Below are 22,839 nucleotides of genomic sequence, written 5' to 3' on the forward strand. Positions count from 1 at the left end.
TGATGAAATTCTAGCTGAAACAAGGATAAACATACGTAAAAGCAAGCGAATGTCAGAGGTGAAACTCATGTGTGTACACTACATGAGGTTTGTGCTCGCACTGAAATGTGGTTGGTAGCTGACTTCCCTTCTGCGACTCATGGAATCTCTACAGATGCCATTGCTCACAATTTCTTTGACAATAATTATCCAAATTTACAATAACAGAAGAAATATTGTATTTTCTTGTACGGATTAATGTTTTTGGCTTATTGGGTTACGTTTACTAATTACCCTGTAACTATGAAAGTAAGTGGAATTTTGATGAAATATTTTGTATACTTATTCTCCATTGCCAGACGAAGGTCCATAAATTTTTTCATGACTGTATTTTTCGCCCCATACCCCCATATATAAAGGTTCCGGCCAGCCCCCTTAATACAATTACCAAGAGCAATGATGCCATGATGACACAAGCTGCAATGAGATCACTAGGCTATAGAAAGTGTTCTCACTCTTTGGGCTTTCTAAGTAACCTGTTTGATAAAGTTATAGAGTAATGTCTGACAACTCTGAAATGAAAGTGGGACATAGTCTCCAGCAATGTACATCTACTTATGGATATTTAAATGTGGGAGGATGAATAGATGTCATACTGATTTCCAGAATTGTCCTCTGGGAAGATGAATAGATATACTTATATCCAAAACTGTCTTCAGTAAGCACAATCTAGTGGCTGATATAATTAGCAGGTAGGATAAAGTCCTTCCTGTTATGCGATCTATTCACCCTGAGGTGTACAGAAATCTATTGATTGACTGATTATGAAATTTTGGTCCCATAGTTCTATTGGTTACCTAAATGAACAACGATTGAGGAATAGGTATAAAGATAGTAGTATACAATGTCTTAGTTTTCCCATCACTGGTAGATGGCACCAATTCAACGGCTTCTGGTTGCGACTGAAACCAGATACATAAATCTCACATTTTTTATTTAATACCATTCTTATTTTCATTACTATTTCTGTAACTGTTGTTTTGAATGATGATCCCTTTTACCTCGTATGTTCACTTTCGACTACGATTCTATTACTATTATTCTATTCTCCTTGCCCCTACTACTAAATCCTGCTTGCCCTTGCTACTTTACCCTCCTTGCCAACTTGTGAATCTCTTTCTTCGCTGCCTCGATTACATTTTACTCAGACAATTAGTTTCTTCTGCTTCATCAACTAACATTGAGCTCTTGGGATATTACCAGTTGTTATGCATGGGAAATAGGACTTAATATTTGTTTTGGAATAAGTGATTTGAAGTGCACCCCATTTTTAAACTGCTAATTCATGTGTTTTATTAGCCACAAAGAGGTAGTGCCCCATTCCCCCTACCGATGTTAGTATCTTAACTGAGGGAAGCCTGCATCCCAGTTGTCATAAATTGGACAATTAGATGACAGTCGAGACAGCTGCTACAAATCACCATATGGGCCCATACTCGTGTGAATGTTCACTGCAGTTGATGACCATCATTAGTGAAAAGCTGAAACTCGTCTATTCGCCACAATCATACACTAGGTTACAGCAGGTGATTTTTACTCTAGGGTCCCAACAAAGCCTCCGGAATTTATGCAAATTAAGTATTGTTCTACTGCTACAGCAATTCAGAATCTTAATGTTTATTTTGTTATTAAATTGTTTATTTTACTTCTACTTTTAATCTATGCCTTTTAATGGTTATACTCATCTCTGGTGAAAAGTGAAGGTAATTGATGGTTGTTATTATATTAGAGAAAGCCACTACAGGCAGTCCCCAGGATATGACGGGGGTTCCGTTCTTGAGACGCGTCGTAACCCGAAAATTGTTGTAAGCCGGAACATTGTCAAAAATCCTAAGAAAACCTTACTTTTAATGCTTTGGGTGCATTCAAAACTATGTAAACTGCATTCTTATTGCATTTTTCATCAAAAAAAAACCTTCAAATATTGATTATTTTGCATTTTTGGTGTCATATTTCTTCTGCCAGATCACTGTTGTAGGCACCGTAACCCTGGAACATGTGTCGTAACCCTGGAAATAATTTCTGATGAATATAATTGAAAAGTGCCTTAACCTCGGAACATCGTAAGCCAACCCGTCGAACGCGTTCGGCTTACGACGCTTACAACGTTGATCCGGCAGATGAAATATGACACCAAAAATGCAAAATAATCAATATTTCAAGGTTTTTTGATGAAAAATGCAATAAGAATGCAGTTTACATCATTTTCAATGCACCCAAAGCATAAAAAGTAAGATTTTCTTAGGATTTTTTACCATGTTCCGGCTTACGACGATATTCGGCTTACGACGCGTCTCAAGAACGGAACCCCGTCGTAACCCGGGGACTGCCTCTATGTCAAAGTTAAGAAAAAATAATTACTTACCATTTTGTATGCACACAACTCTCCAGAGTCTCAGAACAATGATAAGGCCAACTCCAGAATGTGCATCATGAGAGTGGAGGTAGACAGCATCCAAACATATGGCAATAATCACCACGATGGTATCAAATAAATCGCCCTTCAAAATTAGGAAAAAGATTAAAATACAAATACACAGGGCATTCTGATCATGTAAGTAAAATTGGTAGAAATATCAGTCCAAATGTCAACGGCTTTTTCTGCGAGTATATCAAAAGTAAACCAGTATTCAAAAGATGATATATATTTAATACCAATCTACAATGAACTTACAATTCCCTTAATGAGGATTGAGGATTGGAAGTTTTAATAAGTTAACCCGCTCTGTTAAGTGACTACAAATAACCAAATTATCAGTGTACTGCAGAATCACTAGTAATGTTCCTAGCTTGAAGATTATTTTAATTATATTATATATATCATTTTGTAAAATAAAAATAACAATTTGTCGAAAATTGCATTCTTCCTAACTATACAAACCTGAGATCCTTTACAATAGGAATGTAACTTGCGGCAGCTGGAACCAGTCGTAAGCTTCGAACAAGGGAGTTCGGTAGTTAACTGCTTGTCCGACAGTCCGCACCGTGCGACTGGGAGGTGAAGATCCACTTTGCTTTAGGCCCAGGAAAAAACAGAGGGAGGGGTGGCATGAGGTGGGACTATGTGTAAAGGACCTCAGGTTTGTATAGTTAGGAAAAATGATAATTGTTATGATACAATAAAGTTTCATACATACTTACCTGGCAGATATATACTTAGCTATAGACTCCGTCGTCCCCGACAGAAATTCAAATTTCGCGGCACTCGCTACAGGTAGGTCAGGTGATCTACCACCCTGCTCTGGGTGGCAGGACTAGGAACCATTCCTGTTTTCTATCAGATTTTCTCTTCCACCTGTCTCCTGCGGGGAGGCTGGGTGGGCCATCAATCGTATATATCTGCCAGGTAAGTATGTATGAAACTTTATTGTATCATAACAATATCATTTTCATACATTCAACTTCCCTGTCAGATATATACTTTGCTGATTGACACCCTTTGGTGGAGGGTAAGAGACAGCTAACTACTGAACAGACAGGTAAACAACATATGTTGTAGGTATTTATAGACCTTGGTTCCTACCTGATTAGGTGGAAGACTTCGTGGCTACTGCCTGGGAGTCTGCTTCACCTCAAGAGCCTTAGCGAGATAGCGATCTGTGGCCAAGAGTTCTTGTGGGTCTGTCGATGGGGTCTTATCCACTTACTCGGCAGAGCCTGACTGGCATTTGTCAATGGGTGCTAATCCACTTATATGACAACACGCCTTATTTTAAGGAGCACACAACCGATCCCGATCACCCGATCCTAACACCTGTGTTAGTTCTAAGATTGTCAAGAGTTATCCCCCAAACTCTTCACAAACAACCCATAACTCGAAATACAGTGTAAAACGCACACTCTAAAGTACAAAAAAAAAATTTTTTACCCCTCTGTAGTCAGATACCACTGGAGTTCCTTACTGAACCGAAGCGACGGCCGCCTGTGCGACATCTGACACTTCTTCCAGCAGGAAGCCAAGAACGTATCCGACAAGAGGGTTACGTACACAAAATTAAGGATCGGCGCTTGCTCCAATACCCAGAACCGTCTCCGCTGACACAAACGGACCTAGAGAAAAACATTTCTCATACGTTACTCGCACGTCCTTCAAGTAATGAGATGCAAACACCGAGTTGCACCTCCAATATGTTGCTTCTAAGATATTCTTAAGCGACATATTTCTCTGGAAGGCAATAGACGTTGCGATAGCTCTTACTTCGTGAGCTCTCACTCTCAAGAGTTTAAAAGAGTCATCTAGGCAGTTCTTATGCGCCTCCGTAATAACGCTTCTTACAAAGAAGGCTAAGGCATTCTTTGACATCGGTCAATGATTTTGCATTTTGTTCAGATATTAGCAAGGCCTTTTTGCGGGTAGGCCTGCAGAATGTTGATCGAGATTTTGTCAGGTTTCTGTGGTTGGTGGCAACACTTGGCTATCATTTGAGTAGGTCAGGTAGCCCCTTTAAGAATTTGATTGCCAAATCCTTTTATGTTGTCTTCAGGGTAGTATGTCCAATGAAATAGAATTGTTAGAATTTTATGCGGAGGCTAACAAGCAACTGAGGAGTGCCAATATGCCACTCAGGACTTGGGTAACTAACAATGAGAAACTTAAAACTAAAATTGAAGAAGATAACAGTGGTTATGTTGTTCCTACCACTACTTCAGTTCTTGGATTGAATTGGGATGTCAACTCAGACATGCTTAGTCTGAAATCAGCTAAAATATTTGTACCTGAAGTAATCACAAAATGCAATTTACTTAGTTTGATCTCAACGGTTTTTGATCCACTAGGATTCCTTTGTCCAGTAATCATAAGGGGTAAAATCCTTATTCAAGCTGCTTGGAGGACTAATGTCTCCTAGAATGACCCATTAGGTGAAGAATTTTCAAGTAGTTGGATGGAATTATATGAAGACTTCAAGGCACTTAGTGAATTTTCAGTACCTCGCAAAGTTGCAACTCAAGGAGTAAACTATGTTTTGCACATATTTTGTGATAGCTCGACCAAAGCTTATGGTTGTGCAGCCTATTTGGTAGGAAATGGAGAAAGTAATCTTGTTATGGCAAAAGCTAAGGTTGCTCCCCTTACAACAAAAACTCTTCCACAATTGGAACTGACATCAATTTGGTTAGGAACTAAATTAGCCAACTGCATTCACAAAATTTTAAGTGATATTAATATTTCAAGAACTGTGGTTTGGTCTGATAATAAGGCTGCTATTCAGTGGGTCAGAAATGATAATTGCAAAATTACTTATGTCCAGAACAGGGTGGCTGAGATCAGAGAAGTGTCAGCCATTTATCAAATATTTCATGTATCTACTGGAGAAAATCCTGCTGACTTAGTGACTCGTGGAGTTGAAGTTCAAGACTTAGTGTCAAATTCTTTATGGTTTAAAGGTCCTTCTTGGCTACCATGTGAAAGTTTGTGGCCAAGTCAAAAGGATGAAGTTGTAGTTTATGAGATAACAGCGAAGAGACAAATTGATCCATTTAAGGTTGAATGTTTGTTTGAAGTTAGAGAATGTTCTTCTCTGGAGATTTTCATGATAACGAAATATGTATTTCAGTTTCTGAAAAAATTGTTACTCAAGATATCACCAAATCGAGTGTCAAAGATAACTTTACCAGAGCCAGCAGTTTATTGGCTGAGATATTATCAACTAAGTTTAAAGAAACTTTTTCTTGGCTGTTTTACTCTGTGAATCCTGATCCTATTGAATTTAAGAGCTTGTATGATCTTTTGCAGAAACCACATAGCTTGTCTGTTGAATGTTCTGATTTGATAAAGGACTTAGGTCTGTATTTTGATCCATCCATTGGATTGATGAGGTCAAGAGATCGCCTCCAGCATGCTGAGATTGCTGTGAATTCCAAATGCCCTGCACTAGTTCCACAGGGAGAACATTTAACTAACCTTTTCATTTTCAAGGCACATAGGTATAATTTACATGGAGGAGTACAGGAAACTCTTGCTACTATTTGTCGACAACTTTGGATTCCCAAGGGAAGACAAGCAGTATGCAAAGTGATTAGAAAATGTGTTCTCTTACGCAAAGTGATTAGAAAATGTGTTCTCTTACGCAAAGTGATTAGAAAATGTGTTCTCTTACGCAAAGTGATTAGAAAATGTGTTCTATGTAGGAAAGTTGAAGGTAAACCCTGTGTTTACCCTGGTCCCCCTTCTTTACCTTTACATAAGAGTTGTTTTGAACAGACCATTTGAGAATGTAGGTGTTGATTATTCTGGACCTATTGTCATTACAAAGACCGAAGATAATGAGCCAAGGAAGGTTTATATCTGCTTATTTACTTGTACAGCTACAAGAGCAGTTCACCTAGATGTGGCTTTAGATATGACAGTAGAATCATTCTAACTAATTTTTCGTCGGTTTTGTGGCACCTGGTCTGTTCCCAAACAAATAATTTCAGATAATGGGACAAACTTTAAAGCAACTGCCAAGTTTCATGAGGAAATATGTAGTGATCCTCAAACACGAGAATATTTTAGTAATCGTGGTATTGTTTGGAAATTCATCGCTCCCAGAGCACCTTGGCAAGGTGGTTTCTATGAGAGGATGATTAAGGTTGTTAAGAATTGCTTGCAAAAGGTTTTGTATCATAAAAGAGTCAGTTTAGATGAACTCCAGACTGTGGTTGTTGAGATTCAATCTTGTGTTAATAATAGACCGCTCACCTATATCAACAGTGATAAGATGTCTCCAGAACCCTTGTCACCTTCACATCTCCTATATGGCAGATCGATTGAAGCTATGCCACCAGTAGTTTTAGCAGATGAATCTGATCCTACTTACATGGACCGCAATCAATTGAATAAGCAATTTTCCTTATTGTCTTGTATCATTTCCAAGTTTGAGAAGGTCTGGAAGAATGAATATATAATTTCCTTAAGAGAACGTCATTACGGTTCTGATAGAGCTAGGGAATTGAATAATCTTAAAGTTGGGGATGTTGTTTTGGTCCAAGTTGAATCTCCAAGAAGTGAGTGGCCTTTAGGTAGAATTGTTGAACTTCAACCTGATTCAGAAGGAGTCATACGTTCTGTAGATGTGTACTGCAAAGGTCATGTCAGTACACGAACAGTTGAAAAGCTTGTACCTTTCGAGGTTAGTGAACTAGTGAATGAGGAACTTATAGGTAATCTTGATGATAATGTGAACACTGATGTTCCTAGTTCTGAAATGCCTCATCCCCCTGGTCAAATGATTGAAACACGTCCTCAACGTGCTAACAAAACTAGAGCTACACTAGAGAGGAGGGAGCTCATAAAACAAGGAGCTCTGTAAGTTAAGTTTAATTCTTATGTGAGAAATCACCCTTTTTTGTTACTTAATTTTTTGGGGGCTTGGCTCGAGAATGTCATAAAATGACACATTTAATTTTCATTTCCATTAAAAGAAAAGGTGTTAATTTCTTTATCATTAACTTTACTTTGAATTTTGTGATTTACTAATTAATGATTATAAATTATTTTTAATTGTGATATTTTTTTGCCTGTATTTCGCAAATGCGACAAGAGTTTCCCTTCGTTTTTTTTTTTTTCCCCGCCTTAATGTTGGGGTAATGTGCGGCTGTCCGGGTTATTGTGCACACATGGCAATTTAAGGGGACATTCTTGGATCGCAATAGTGGCGAGCGCTGCTATTCTGTATTGGTTATACTATGTAATTAAGTGTACTTATCTTCCTGAAGACGACGAACCAGCTAAGTATCTTATATAAGTTAATTTGCATGTTTGGCCAAATGTGTATAGGAGTTATATAAGAATGCTAGGTTAGTTCTCGTGTCTGCATTTGGCGACTACCAACAAGATTTAAGGTAAATACAAGTTGATTTCTGGTTTGTAATAAAATTCCAGTGCCTAAAATTCCTACCGTTGTTGCCTTCTTAAAGAAAATTATGTGCTGTGGACCATTTTGAGCAATAAGAGGATATAATTTCACCACAGTAATAATTTTTTCTGTGGTCCTTCAAACCGGAAAGTAAGGAAATACTACTTTTTTCATCACAATGACATGCAACCCTGACTGGCCTGAAATTTTCAACATTCAGTGACCCCTAGTATATCACATATCTTTTTGGGGCCTTGGTCCCTGATCCGGGTGTCAGATAAATGCTGAGTTCCAGATAACTGAAGTATTATTTATATAATTACTATAGTACTAAAAGATCCAATTACTTAATACTCCTTTTAGTGGAGAAACAAATCCACAGTTATGTAAATGTACATATATTTAAGTTTAAAACAGAAAAGAGATAGCTTTCGGGAATCTGTACGGTTCCCCTGTACTCCTTTTAGTACTAGCTAAAGCTTCTCTTTCACCTACTATGGTATAAGAACAAAATAACAGTACTAGTACAGTACATACCTTTCGAGTGAAGAAATCAAAATGGTAAGCATAAATCCTGAGGAAAATCTCCACAACAAACAGTGCAAGAAGACTTAGTGACAAAGTGTGTAAGACAAATGGCACAGATGAGACCTCACCATCCATCTCCAAATCGAAGAGTAACTCAGTGATAACCAGAATTGTGTCAATTACCACCAAAGACACAATCAAAACCTGCAATAAAAGAAAAATTACTTTATTTAAGTATTTCAAGTATTAAAAAAAGATACAAGCTAACCATACATGTAATTATCAAAAGAACACAAATTTTCATAATAAAATTTATTACTATTTGGATACTTACCTACTGTTAAAATTAGCTTATAACAAGATTGAATGGCTGCAAAGATGACTGTCTAGTACACTTGTCCTCCAACAGGTGTGTTTCGAATATTTTAGCTCTTGACAGCCCACTAAATTGTGGGGAGGCTGGGTGGGGTCTACCTTAACAGCAGGTAAGTATCCAAATAATAAATTTATGAAAATTTACATTTGGGAAGAATCTTAACTAGTCAAAGTTAGCTGATTCCCACACTGAGAAGAGGATGGTGTGTAGTACAGCTAGACAAAAATCCGTTCAGCCAATCAAGCATAAGGTTTCTTGCATGAAACCCAAAACATTCTTACCTGACCTGTAATCCTTACTGGATCTTACTACCACCAGAAGCTAGATTCCATTCAGGGAGCAAGGCTGTCGTACATGCGCAGCAGAGCAGCCTTATGAAGAAAACCACTTCAATTGAGCCAGATTGAAAAAAGTAGTGAGGGGACCCCTGAGCCTGGGTCTCAAAGCCCTTTAAAATGACAGTAACTAAAAATAAATACGTACCTTTATGATATAAATGTACGCTTTTACATAAAATGTGATAATTTTTCAAATCGATTTGTATTTTTCAAAGCTAACAAACCTTCAGTCTCTATTAGGGCTCTACAGTAGTCACTGTCACTATGCAATTCTTAAACTTGAAATTTTCTCAATATTGCCTTACAGTAGATAGAGGGGGAAGGCCTATGAGTCTGAATCAGGTCAAACCTAAGGAAACATCCATTGCTCAGTCCTGAGGGTCCTCAGAGGAGTAGTAATTGACTGGATGTTCCTGTTCATCTGCAAGCTAATAAGTCTACTTTTGAGTGCTCCTGTAATCCCAAACAACTGTCGAACCTGCGGATGTAATGGCTACTCTGCAGGTAGTCTTGTTCTTTCTGAATTCCCAATTGCTAAAAACACTTTCCTTCCACAAAATGAATATCAAAGCAATCTCATGATCATTTTATTCAAAGAAGCAAACTTTCCATTATGACTTTGTTTCAGACCAGGGATAAACCTGCTGGGCATCTTTGATGGGCTTTCCACTGCCCTGATCTCTAGTAAGTTTTAGTAGGTGTAGTGTTGACCATTCCATATTGTATAAAAGTGTAATGACATGAGTTAAAATTATTTGTTTTGTGTTGCACGACATATGGAAAAAACCAAAACCTAGAATAGGTTTAAGAATAAAATGGTCAACTCTTGGTTACAGAGTCCCTCCTATAGAACCTGGTGACAGTGATGGTCCTGGATTACTTACATATTTAACCCATAATGGATGGATATACGTAGTATATTTGTAGTTCCTGTAAATCGCACTCCAGCCTAATTCTTCTTCATTCAAGGGACAAGAATAAGGACTGGAAGCAGACTTTCTTTCTCTAATGAAGAGAGCGAAGGTGAAGTTTTCCCGAAGGAAGACTTCTACGGTGATAACAGGATACCGAAGACGACTTAGTTCAAGCCGAACTGGTTGTTCCCAAAACAGTAGCACTGGAGAGGCATTCAAACCTCTCGGTGCTATCCATCCTGAACGGATTGACGTATGTTTGGTAAGATCTTAAGATTGAACCAAAAATGGAAATATTATAATCAAATTAATATTAATTTGATTATAATATTTCCATTTTATAATTTATAATTTATACCTTTATAATTTATCTAGCCCTAAATCCCCAAAAACCGGACCAAAATTTACCAAATTGGCAACCCTGTTACCTCCTATTCTGTCTGCCAGTTGGCAACACTGCCGTTGACAGTTACCAAACCTTGCCTTGAAAATTAGTTGTGATAGGCAGATCATGGGGTAGGATGGGTGGGACTAAATAAATTATACAGGTATGTATTACTAATACTAATTTTATTATAAAAATTCCATATTAATAAACATTACCTTAATATAATTTATCTATCCCAATTAACCACGTTGAAAAGGAGGGGGGAATCTGAATAAAATTTCCCTTTCGCGCAGAATAGGAGGAACCAACCTAATTCAATTAATGGAAAAGGAAAAAAAAAAAAATTAATAACAGGAAATAAAAGAACAAATAAAAATATATCATATGCCAAGTTAGAAACTCAACTCAAAGTCTAAGATACTAAGAACTCAAAGTCTCTTACCATAATGCCGCCGAACTGAGGTAAAGGATAAAGAGTAAGTGCACAGTTAGTCCGTCTGTACAAAAGTCAGGTGACCAACCAGGTGACAAGTCAGATGACATTGAGGGCAGCAAGGCTGCACCCTGATAACTTCATCAAGTACTAACACCACCGACAAAACCTGCTCTCTTACAAATGTCAGGCCCCATGAGAGAGGAGCGGGTATTGGCTACTCTTTTCCTGATGGATGAGTGCCTGGACTGCCTGGGCAATTCAAAGATAAGTGAACACTGAGGGTGTATTAACGCAACCCAACGTCGCCAGCAGCGAAATCGGCTCATGAGCAACTCCTGACTCGAGCTTTCTGGTGCCAAGAGAAAGGAGCACAGAGCAAAAGGTGACTCAGTCCCAGAGGATGAGTGCCTGTCAGTCCAAACTGGTCTCATGTTGGCTTTTTGGTTTTGGGTGGGGTTCTCTCTAAAGGCCTCCTTTTATCTTTAGCTTCCAGCTCATTATAACTATCTTGAGATGTTTCAGTGATACATATACAGTCATACCCCTACATACGAAAGTCCCTACGTACAAAAAATCCAGGTTAAGAAGGCAAAGACGAAGATTTTTTTGCTTCTGTGTACGAAAATAATTCAGGTTGCGAAAGGGTGTATGGGTGTATGTACTGTAAAGTCCGAGATTTGCCCGCCGAGATTGGCACGCTGCCAACTCAGTAGACTCGCCACCATCCTCCCGCTCTCCCATTGGTTCCTGATGCTAGTCACCGCCGTAAGGTCCTGCTCTCCTATTGGTCAGCATCTGTCCCATCATGCCTCTATGTAAAAGCATTCCTCGACCAATTTTTGCGGCAGCGTTATCATAAACACCTGGAATTTGTTCGTTCACATAGATTTCGTTTGTTAACGTAAATTCATGTTAATGATTTCACTTTCGTTGTACTGTAAGTTACTTTATCTTGTTGTGTGTGAACTTAATTACTAACATTATTGGCCATGGGTCCCAAGAATGTTGCTGAAGTTCATTGAGAGAAAAGGATGCTTTCTATGGAGACGAAGATGGAGATAATCAAGAAGTGTTAATGTGTTTTAGTGTTAATCTTTTCTGCCATTTTTAATGTATTCCATAAAGTTAAGTGTTCATGTTTTCTGCCATTTGTCCTCCTCTGTCGCCACTTTCGGACTGTACATCTCTCAAGTAGTATAAAGAAGTGAATACTGACACTGACTTCCAAGACGCCGCTTCCAAAGTCCTGCCTACTGAGAAATTTCTCATGAAGGCCAATGACGTCGCTATACCCGACACTATGCGCTCTAGGGCACGGATCATCGTTCTCCGAAACTGTCTCTCTGGGAAGGGATTGGGAGATTACTTCCCTTAAAAAAAACTGATTGCATTTTTTTCGATAGCGGTCTTGAAGGATTCCTAGGTGAAACGATAAGGACTGCAGTTGCGGCAATAGTTTGGCAGTGAGCAACAGGTAGTATTTAATTGCTCGCACTGGACAAAGACGCATTTTGGCAACGTCACCTCCGACAACATTCTCGAGAGATGAAACCTTAAATTCTCTCGGAAGAGGGTTAATTTCTAACTTTGACTTCGCCACAAATTCCGGAAGATATGAGAGATATAAATCCTTCCCCGCAACGAAATTAATCTCGAGACAGCCTGAATTTCCCACACCCTTTTAGCCGTAGCCAGCAATACTAAAAACAAAACTTTCTCAGTAATTTCTTGAAAGGACAAACTCTCCAGAGGTTCAAAGGCTTGCGAGCTTAATAATTTTATAACATCTGCTAAATCCCACGGAGGGGCCTGAAGCGGAATGATCGGTTGTTTGATCTTAAAAGATCTGAGACCATGAAGGACTCTACTATTAGATCTGGTAAATGAAACCTAAAGGTGCTAGCTACCATGGACTTCTTTCAAACAGCTCAGCGCATCTGCTAGGACGTTGAGCTTTCCCGCAATGAACTGCGGAAGTAATGAGGTCTTGCGGCTTTCGCACCAACATAAGATTCTCTGCGCGACGATGTTCAGGGTTGATGACCTTGTACCTCCCTGTCTCTTTAGGTAAGCTGGTGCCGTAGCATTGTCTGAAAAGACTGCTACAACTTTCCCCCGGACTTGATCTTTGAAGCTTAACAGAGCCTCCTCTATGGCTCTTAATTCTCGGAAATTTACTGACTCCTTCCGATCCGAAACCCTCCAAAGGCCCTCGGCCTGAGCTTCCTCCAGGGTTGCACCCAAACCCTGATTCGAGGCATCTGAATACAGATGTACGTCCGGAGTCAGGAGGGCAAGACTTACGCCGGTGGTCAGATAAGCCTCCTCTGACCACCACCGAAGATCCTTGAGGCAGGAATTGTCCCAGATTATCACTGCATTCTCTTCCCGAAAGTCCCAGCGATTTCTGAGACATACCTGCAGAGAACGCATCCGGGGACGATAGCCTAGAACTAAAAGGGACAGAGATGACGTCTTTCCCAGAAGACTTCTCCATTCTTTTGCTAGTTGCGCTTTGTCCGAGAGGAAGAGCTCAACTTGTCTCATAATCGACCGCACTCGTTCTCGAGGTGGGAAAGCCTTCAAAAGAGGCGTCTGAATCTCCACGCAGAGATAGGTAATAGTCTGAGAAGGGGACAGAGAACTCTTCATCGTGTTAATACGAATCTCCAATGTCTCGCAGAGCTTTAAAAGGAAGTTCCTTGCTCTTAGAGCCTCCTCCCTGGAAGAAGCTTGGATTAGCCAATCGTCCAGGTACCTCCTCATGCGGAAGCCCTGACGATGCATGATAGCAGAAACAGGAGCCACCACCCTCGCGAACACCTGAGGTGCTGTGGTTAGTCCGAAACAGAGGACTTTGAACTGGAAGGTTCCCAGTGGACCTGAGAAACGAAGGAATCTCCGAGATTCCGGATGTGTTGTGAGATATGCATCCTTGAGGTCCACTGAGACCATCCAGTCGTGTTTTCGGACTGACCTCAGCACCGACTGAGTTGTTTCCATACGAAACTTCGTGGAAACGATAAAACGGTTCAGGCCTGAAAGATCTATGATGGGCCTCCAAGAACCGTCCACCTTGGAGGTTACGAAGATTCGACTGTAAAAGCCCGAAATGAGGGAAGCTAGTTCTAATGCTCCCTTGTTCCACAAGGAATGAATCTCTGTCGCCAAAGCTTTCCACCGATGGATGACAGGGAATAGCTTGAAAGAACTACCGGGGAATTGAATATTGGAGGGGCCGAATGGAAAGGGATCTTGTACCCAACTCTCAAGACCTCCACCACCCAACTCTCTGCACCCCACTTTTCCCAGGTTGTTACGAAGGGGGACAAACAACCTCCTACTGACTTCGACGAGGGCGGTGTTTCCTATCTCCGAAAACCCTTCTTGCTAGAAGAGGGTTTGGACGAAGCAGACAAAGGTTTGGATGAAAACCTGACTTTCTTGGGAGACCTGGCTGGGGAAGACAAACCGGAGTGCATACCTGGCGATGGTGCATGTGCACCTTTAGGGGACCTAGTGCCCTGAGCAGCCACCCAAATAATGGCTTGCTGAGACTCGACTACTGACGTGGAGGAAACAAAATTCACCATGGATGATACATCCTCCTCCTTGAAGAGTGTTGCACAGAGCACCAGTGAAGCCCTGGCCAAAACTCACTTAAGAATATCTGGGAAATGAGGTGGGAGATGGCCCAGGTAAAGGTCCCTCCTCTTCTTGCCGACAGAGGTAGTACAACCAGCCGAGACGTTTGCTTCATGAGCTAAGCCCATCGACACCTATGTGATGTGGTTATCGAACAAAACAGGATCAGAAGGAGTATACGTGTCCTGTTTTAAGAAACTCATGGGGCCTGAGAGCATCCACATAGTATGCGACAGAGCTTCGAATTGATTCCTAAAGGTGTCTTCAAGTAGGGCCGCTTCTCTCACCGAAATACAGACAAGTCTGTTACCTGCAGGGACCTTAGGAAAGAGCGCCTCCACCGATTCGTTCAGAGGTACTCTGAAACCTGAAGAAGGGTTACCCGCTACGCCATACAATACGACTGGGAATAAGAGCCAAGTCCTGCCCACCCAACCTCACTACTGCAGCTAACCCAGAGTCCGCCTCCCTCAGGGCTTGTTCTACACGCCCAAACCAAGGCAACTTGGATGTGAAACCAGTGGTTTGTTTGTTTGTATGGTGTTTTTACGTCGCATGGAACCTGTGGTTATTCAGCAACAGGACCAAAGGCTTTACGTGACTTCCAAACCACGTCGAGAGTGAACTTCATTCACCAGAAATACACATCTCTCACCCCACAGTGGAGTGGTCGAGAATCGAACTCACAGCCACCGAGGTGGCAGATCAAGACCATACCAACCACGCCACTGAGGTACACGAAACCAGTGGTTTGGTCAAGAAAAGTTCTTCATACATAGCTTGGCTGGGTTTAAAGGGTTCCTCATCAACTTTTGACCGAGGAAACAAGGTGAATGAGGTTTATCATTCTTCGATACTCGCTGTCTACTGTCATCGGACAGCCTGATAACGGAGGAGGAGGACCTTCGTCCTCGACAGAAAATTCTCTTCCTGCATCATTCGAATACACCCGAGCAGAAGGAGAAGCAGAGGAAAGACCGACTCCGGCAATAACCCCCCCTGACGAGACGGAGAACCTAACCTTCCCTGACCTACATCTAAGAACTGAATATCGGGAGAAATGAAACCGGGATCTGAGCCAACCATGAAGGGTTGTGCAAAATCAACACCTCTACCAAGAGACGTGGAAGCTACTGCCCGATTCAAGGCTTCTTGCAAAAGCAAAACACCGCTGGAGCTGCGCAGACCTAGCGCTTCACGACCTTGATTGAACCAAACTACGTAATATCCAAGGGCGGTCTTCCCCGAACATGCGAAGAAGCCGCATCCCCAGTGCGAAAGTCTACTGCCACTGAACACGAAACATCCGAACGTAACCGTCCTTGCTGAGCAACTATCGGACCCAACAAAGTCAAGAAACCTGGAAGACCTGCTACCAAACCTGACACTGAATTAACACCAGTACCTAATTCCAGTGGACTATCTCCTACCTTAGGAAGGACAGACAGAGAGGGGAAAACAGAGGAAGATACACTGGAAACTACTCTTGATCCAGTGATCGCAGAGTGGGACAGGTAACCGAGGCACCTGCCGCAGCAACGCTGAAACCAGCGGAAGATGAAGGGATACCGAAAGAAGTACCGTGCGAAGGCAGGGAAGACATCAACATCCCACACGGGAAAAACCTGCGGAACGTGACACAGCCGCGTTAGAGGCAAAAGTACTCTCATAAGGGAAAACCAAAGGAGAAGGCATGAGACCCCCCTGAGGTGGGGCTGCTGAATGTTCTGAGACTGAAGCAGAAACCCCCAAATCCGGGGTAAGGAGAAACTGACGAACCCGGCGATATAGAAGGGTTAAAAGGCATCCTTTTAAGGGAAAGAAAATAAACTGAATCTTTACCACCTTGAAAATCTAGATATACATATCGTTACAGAATTCAGGGAAATTCTTAAGAACATGGTCTGGAATATTACTGAAACCTAAAAGAAAACACTGCCTATAACCCTGTGAAAGGCCTAAAAGATCACCATTATAGTCAGCTAAATTGAGCTGAGCAATGCTTGAGGAACCCTCAAAGGGCAAAGGTTCTGAAATACTTCCAGACAGAAAGGGAACCTTTGAAGAGGAGGGGCATTCAGAACATTTACGCTGACGGAACCGAGTCGAAACTCCCTGAAGGAGGAAGGACAGATTTTACCTTCGGCACAGTATTGGCTGGGAACAAACAGATCTCTGGATCCAATGGGGATCCTAACCCAGCAGGACTAAATAAAGGATCTGAAGGCAACTGCCCTTGGACCCATGCCTCTCCTGGCTGATCCCTAGCACTCTTAGTTGTCTGCGTCATTCGTATTTCTGATTTCACCTTCAGACTTACATTTTCAGGGGAATAAGGGAATTCTGCTACGGACACTGCCTGCTCCTCACCAGGGGGGACAGTAGTTCCTACCCTTTCGGTTTTTGGGTCTCCATGACCCCCACCACCCGTCAGGGCTGGTTCTGGAATAGGCAGGGGAGCTGGAAGAGAGCGGTTAGTAAATTGTTCCCCATTGGTAACTTTCATCTCGTCCTGCAACTTTGACATCAGTGTAGTAAACCAGACATACTCGATGTCAACCTATCCTCTAACTTCTTATACAGTACTGACTCCAAATCAATAGCTTCCTCTACCTTGGGTTTAGTCTCTGAAGCTACCCTACTTTTACTCTTTGAAGCAAGAGCTTTCCTATGGTTAATATAAGCCTGCATCTGATCCGTAGACCAGTCCTTACACTCGTCACATCTACGGCCTATAGTATTGCATTGAATCTTCTTACATGAAATACACAAGGAATATCGATCATATCTGAGTGTAATCATCCTCTGTTTGCAGGCGGTACAGGAGCGATGAGTTGCTGCATCTTAGCTATGATGGTCTGGAGGAGACTTAGACAGGGGAGGATCCTTTGCAGCCGAGTCCATTTTACGGTCTGAGTCCATTATCATCAATTAAGCAGAGAAAAGCTGAGGCGAAATCCAAAACATGCTAAAGGCGTCAACAATCTTATCCAATAATGCAGTAGGGGGTCGGGCTGTGACCAAAGGTTCACACGCTGCAAGAAACATCTTGACAGGCAAGCAAACAAAAAGCGATTGACATGAGTAGTCACTGTCAGCCGGCGGCTGACAGCAGCGCCGCCAACTGAGGACAGGTGACCCAGTAACAATGTTTACCTGCAGCGTTGGTAGCGCTGGCAGTTAAAATTTTACATAAGTGTTGGTAATTTTTGTGGGGTGTTGTTCAGGCTGGTCAGGTGACAAGGGCTAATTCAGGTGTTCAGGTGGTGTATTGCAATATATGATTTAAAGTAATAAAGATACTCCTCTCACATCCAAGGGCACCGCCCTCTTAAATGAGAAGGGATCCCCCAAACAACAACAACACACACTTACTCTTCTATCTTCGTCCCATAGCTAGCAAAAGGATGACGGAGAAGAGGAATTACCAGAAAAAAACAAAGGACTAACTCTGAAGTTCCCCTCGGTAATTCCAAATGCGTAAGCATAAATTACGGATGAATACGTCTCGTCCTCACATTAAAGGGTGAAAATATGTATTAATAAAGATGTTGGCATACCTTTGCCGCCAATCCTTAACACAAAGTATAAAGGCGGCTATCAAGGCCATCACAAAAAGTGGGTTTCCATATAAATTATTAAATTCAACCAATTATTAATATCAAACACAGTACGTATATACAGTGGACCCCCGTATTCGCTTCTCCAGATTCACAGACTTACACATTCGGAGATTTCTCTCGGGAACGTTTCCCAGCATTATTCCCGGAAAATTCGCGCATTTGCGGTATTTTTCTATGAGAAATCTCCACAAATTCCTGGTTTTTTTAACAATTTCATTATAAAATGCACTTCTTGTGATAAAACTATTAAAAAAACCAGGTATAACAATTTTTAGCGGGTTTTTCTTGAGTTTTAACTAACAAAATAAGAGGTTTTAAGCATTATTATAGAGGTTCCAACTATTCGCAGGTTCTAACTATTCACGGGGGGGTCTGGTACGCATCCCCCGCGAATACGGGGATCACTGTACGTATTTATTCAAAAAGTAAAAAATGAAAGACCCCACCGGGAAAATAATCAACGTCCAGTCAGCAAGAGCTCACAAAAATATGTCTTCATCGGAAGATGGCCAAAAGAAAAGTGGAGTGTTTACATCTGGGCAGGCGGGCCTACCTGCCTGACACATGGTAGTTACGGCCTAACCACCTTGTTCAAAAATTTAACGGCCGTAATTCCAGCTACCCTGAAAGTAATTCCTCATATAACGGACAGAGAGTTTGTATATCGTGTAGGAACAAATTAATATGCCAGCCTAGAAGAATTTTAGATTCCTATACTAATGACAAAAGTATTGGCTGGTATCAGCCAGAAATTCACCGATACCGATACTTGGGCACATCCCTAGTAGATATTCCGCCTGCAGAATGTCTACTACTTATTTATCCGCTCCATACCTTTGCCACTTGGCCCACACTGGCCTGCCTGGCACTCCCCTACCTGTGGCAATGGAGAGAGAGAGAGAGAGGCGCCCACTCTATTGACGACGCCCTCTGCCCCTTCCTCTAGAGCCCCTCCCAGGCTTGTAGGGGCGGGATTGAAAGGGAGGTTTTTGCTTTTTGTCTTAGCTTGTGAGGGAGATTGAGAGACCCTCACTGAAGCAGAACTCTTAGAAGATTTAACAGGCAAAGATCTTCTCACCTGTCGCTGAGGAGGAGGAGGAGGAGGAGGAGGGTGTCATGAATGCGTCTCCGACTTAGATACTGCCTATACTAACCTGTCTTTAGTATCAGCCCATTGCCGGTCGATAGTATCTTTTAATTCAGTCCTCGGAAACAGAAACTGCAAATCAAGATCTCCATTCCTGAGAGCCGACAAAAACTCAAGAGCTCACTGAACTTGCCACCTTGGACAGTGCTGCGTCTCTCATAGCCAAGAAGTGGTTGGCCCACAAGTTCGCACTAAGGTGGGCCAGGTATGAAATAGCTTTAGCACTGGACTGTAACAGTCTAGTGAGTGAAGAAGAACTCACTATACCTCCTTTACTCCTATCCAAAGCAATCCTGGCTATCGTGGTGGACCGCAAGTCCAGCCAGGAGACCGTCTGGAAGATGGAAGCCGCCACATTCTCCATAGCTAAGGCCTCTTTTGATGAAAGGATGGACTTTCCGACCTAACCTGCTCCAGAGTTAGACCAGGCTTAAGACGGATCATGTCCGGGTTAAGGTGACAAGGCATCAAATGAACTACATTAGTGAAGTAGTACTTCCTATGCTGCATGAGAGGAGGAAGAAACTTGGATGATCTATTGAAACGCAGAGAGCCATCTCGGTCCGAAACCAAAGCTTTCACACATTGCATTACAGACTGAGCATGACCCACCAGGGGAAGTTCAAAAGAAGTCCTAGAATCCAGTTTGGCACCCAGCAAGGCTTCTATACCCATTGGGGTGATAGAAGACTGAGCCTGCACCCTACAATCAAGATTGTTGAACTCACAAATGAGATCAACAACCTCCACAAAGGAAGACATAAACTCTTGAGTGTCTCCCTCCTCCTGCTCCGGCAAAGGTGACAGACGATGCGAAGAAGGCTTGGCAGTATCCTCCTCATTCTGTAACAACAGTGGTGAAGCTTCCCTAGGAAGCCTAGCATTCTGGTCATTATTAGTAGGAGTGTAGTCCCTAAAACTTGAAGAGCCTGCATACGAAGGTTCCCGAACATCATCATGCAATGACACTTGTACTACACGGTTCTGGCTCGAACTTTGTACAGGCTCGTGTACAGAACCACATACACAATCGCAGGAACGATCACATACACGCACATCAGGCAAAACACATACACATTCACGGGAGGAATCATGTACATGGACATGTGACGAGTCGAGTAAATGTCCATGAGAAACCAACCGATCACAATCCCGAGACAAGGGACATCACTGAAGAGCTACTTGTAGGAGATTGACTGCTAAGGTTAAGGTCTCTTCCAGGAGAACGATAAACATGTCTGCAGCCCAGGGAAGCCTCACGTTCCTGACCGTCAACCGCAGTCTTATTGAGCGAAGAATCCTTAGATGCAGCTTGAGCCAAAACGGTATCTGCAACTTTCGACCTTTTAATCATTGCCTTATCGTCCTTACGCCGACAAACTGGTACAGGAACAGAAAAAGAGCGGGTAGCACCTCCTATATCACCAGCACATACGTGCAAGGATGAGCCAAGTCCCAGTACGGAAGATGGAGAAACACTCTTATTACTCCTGACACTCATACTGCCACGAACATGTACATGAGATGGGAGGGACACAGCCGTGAAGGGAAGTCAACGATGCATTAAACACACGTACATGAGATATACAGCCATGTATCAAACACAAGAATGCCTTCCTCCCATGAGCGCCACCAAAAACTCACGAACATGAACATACGAGGGAGAAACATGACCTTGTGGGACAGATGGTGAAGTACTCCTCTCACTAGCACGAACACAGATGTGCATGGGAGACACATGGTCATGTGAGACAGAGGGCAATGCACTCCATTCGCTTGCAGATGACGGAGCCACAAAGTCCTTGATCCTCCAATGTCTGAAATAATAGCGAGGCGGTGATGGAGAAGAAGCAGGAGGAGTGAAACTCCCCCCTTTACGAGGTCTCTTAGTAGCAGGTGGAGAAGACACCCCTACATTTACAACTCTTCTTCTTCATGGAGAAAGCAGAAAACCTCTCTTCCAAAACAGAGTCCAGCCTCTTGAAGATCGCTTGAAACAACGCCTCAGATGGAGTAGAGAGAGAGGATGATGACGTCATATTGGGAAGAGATGACATCATAATGGCAGGAGGATGAACGCCCACCGCATTTGACGCCACAGGCTGAGAGTACACTGGGAGTGACATCATGACATCTCTAAGACCAGCGCTGGTCGATGGCCTCACTGATGGAGTGATAAGGTGTGACCCAGTGAGCATCAACGATGACAAAGGATCTCCACAAGTTGGCAGCACGCAAGAGCCAATGTAGAAGAGTCCTGGGGGAAGAGGGACTGCTATAGGGGCCAGTGGGAAGTACGTGCCTCTAAGAAATGTGACAACAGGCCTTCCAAGGAAGGTGAACCCCATAGACCAAGCGACACCCAAACAGCCACCATCTCGGATAACTTCGAACCTGAAACTAAGAAATTAGATGGTGTAGCCTCCTCCCTCTTGGGAAGAGAATTAGCAACCGAGGTAGAGAGGGGCTACATTAAAATGTTATTTTCATGATAAAATAAATTTTTGAACATACTCACCTGGTAGTTATATATATATATATATAGCTTACGTCCCTGACGTCACGGCAGAATTTCAAAACTCGCGGCAATCGCCGATTGGATAGTCAGGTGCACCACCTGTGCGCCCTCTACCCAGGTACGTAGAACCGTTCCAACTATTCCTCAGATCTTCCATGCCCATAGTCTCTAGAGGGAGGAGGGGTGGGAATTAAATTATATATAACTACCAGGTGAGTATGTTCAAAAATTTATTTTATCATGAAAATAACATTTTCAAACATCTAACTCACCTGGTAGTTATATATATAGCTGATTGACACCTTTGTTGGAGGGTCAGAGACAGCTATCATCGTTGGAATTGACATAAGTGTTAATTAAAAACCAACTTACAGGTTCGTACCTGTTAAGGAAGCTGACTTCAATGATATCCTGCCTCAATATGTCTGCTTTCCTTATGAGATCCAGCGATCCACCCAGGGGGCTGAAGACCTCTTGGAGACTGTCAACCGGTCAAACCTCTATGTGACTAGACTCCCTACAATACCCTTGTTCCGGGTGCTACCAAGGAACAAGTTGACCACCTGACTAAGGATCAATGATTGTGGAAGACTGCGTCCAGTCTCCACAAACAACCATAAAATTTCAATAGTTCCAAGGTAAGAAAAGAGTATTGGTTTATGGGATTTCAAGGGGTAGTCCCTTCTCCCACTACTAAATGAGCTGCTAAAAACGGACCCAGTGTGTAGCAGTCTTCATACAGAGTCTGCACTTGTGTAAGGTAGTGCGACGCAAACACTGACTTGCTTCTCCAAAAGGTTGCGTCCAGGATATTCTGAAGGGATCTATTTTGTTTAAAAGCTACAGAGGTTGCTATGGCCCTAACCTCGTGAGTCTTAACTTTTAGAGATCCGCTTCATTACATGCTGAATGAGCTTCCCTAATTAATTGCCTTATAAAAAAGGATAGCGCATTCTTTGACATTTGCAGAGAGGGCTTTTTGACAGAACACCAAAGCCCCTCTGAATTGCCACGTAATTCCTTCGTTCTTTCCAGGTAATGCCTCAGGG

The 22,839-nt window shown here is 42.2% G+C and overlaps 1 protein-coding gene across 5 annotated transcripts in view; it reads right to left on the reverse strand.

Moving 5' to 3' along the window:
• LOC135219370 (voltage-gated hydrogen channel 1-like) overlaps nucleotides 1-22,839 on the reverse strand; it is a 287,846-nt gene that overhangs the window by 37,835 nt on the left and 227,172 nt on the right. For all 5 annotated transcript variants that reach the window (XM_064256083.1, XM_064256084.1, XM_064256085.1 and 2 more), the window contains exons 3-4: nucleotides 8,415-8,609; nucleotides 2,405-2,540 (exon numbers count right to left, since the gene is read on the reverse strand). In XM_064256083.1, the coding sequence (XP_064112153.1) occupies nucleotides 2,405-2,540; nucleotides 8,415-8,609 (331 nt within the window). The remainder of the gene's footprint in view (nucleotides 1-2,404; nucleotides 2,541-8,414; nucleotides 8,610-22,839) is intronic.

This window comes from Macrobrachium nipponense, chromosome 1 (genome assembly GCF_015104395.2).
Source record: "Macrobrachium nipponense isolate FS-2020 chromosome 1, ASM1510439v2, whole genome shotgun sequence".
Taxonomy (NCBI): Eukaryota; Metazoa; Arthropoda; class Malacostraca; order Decapoda; family Palaemonidae; genus Macrobrachium; species Macrobrachium nipponense.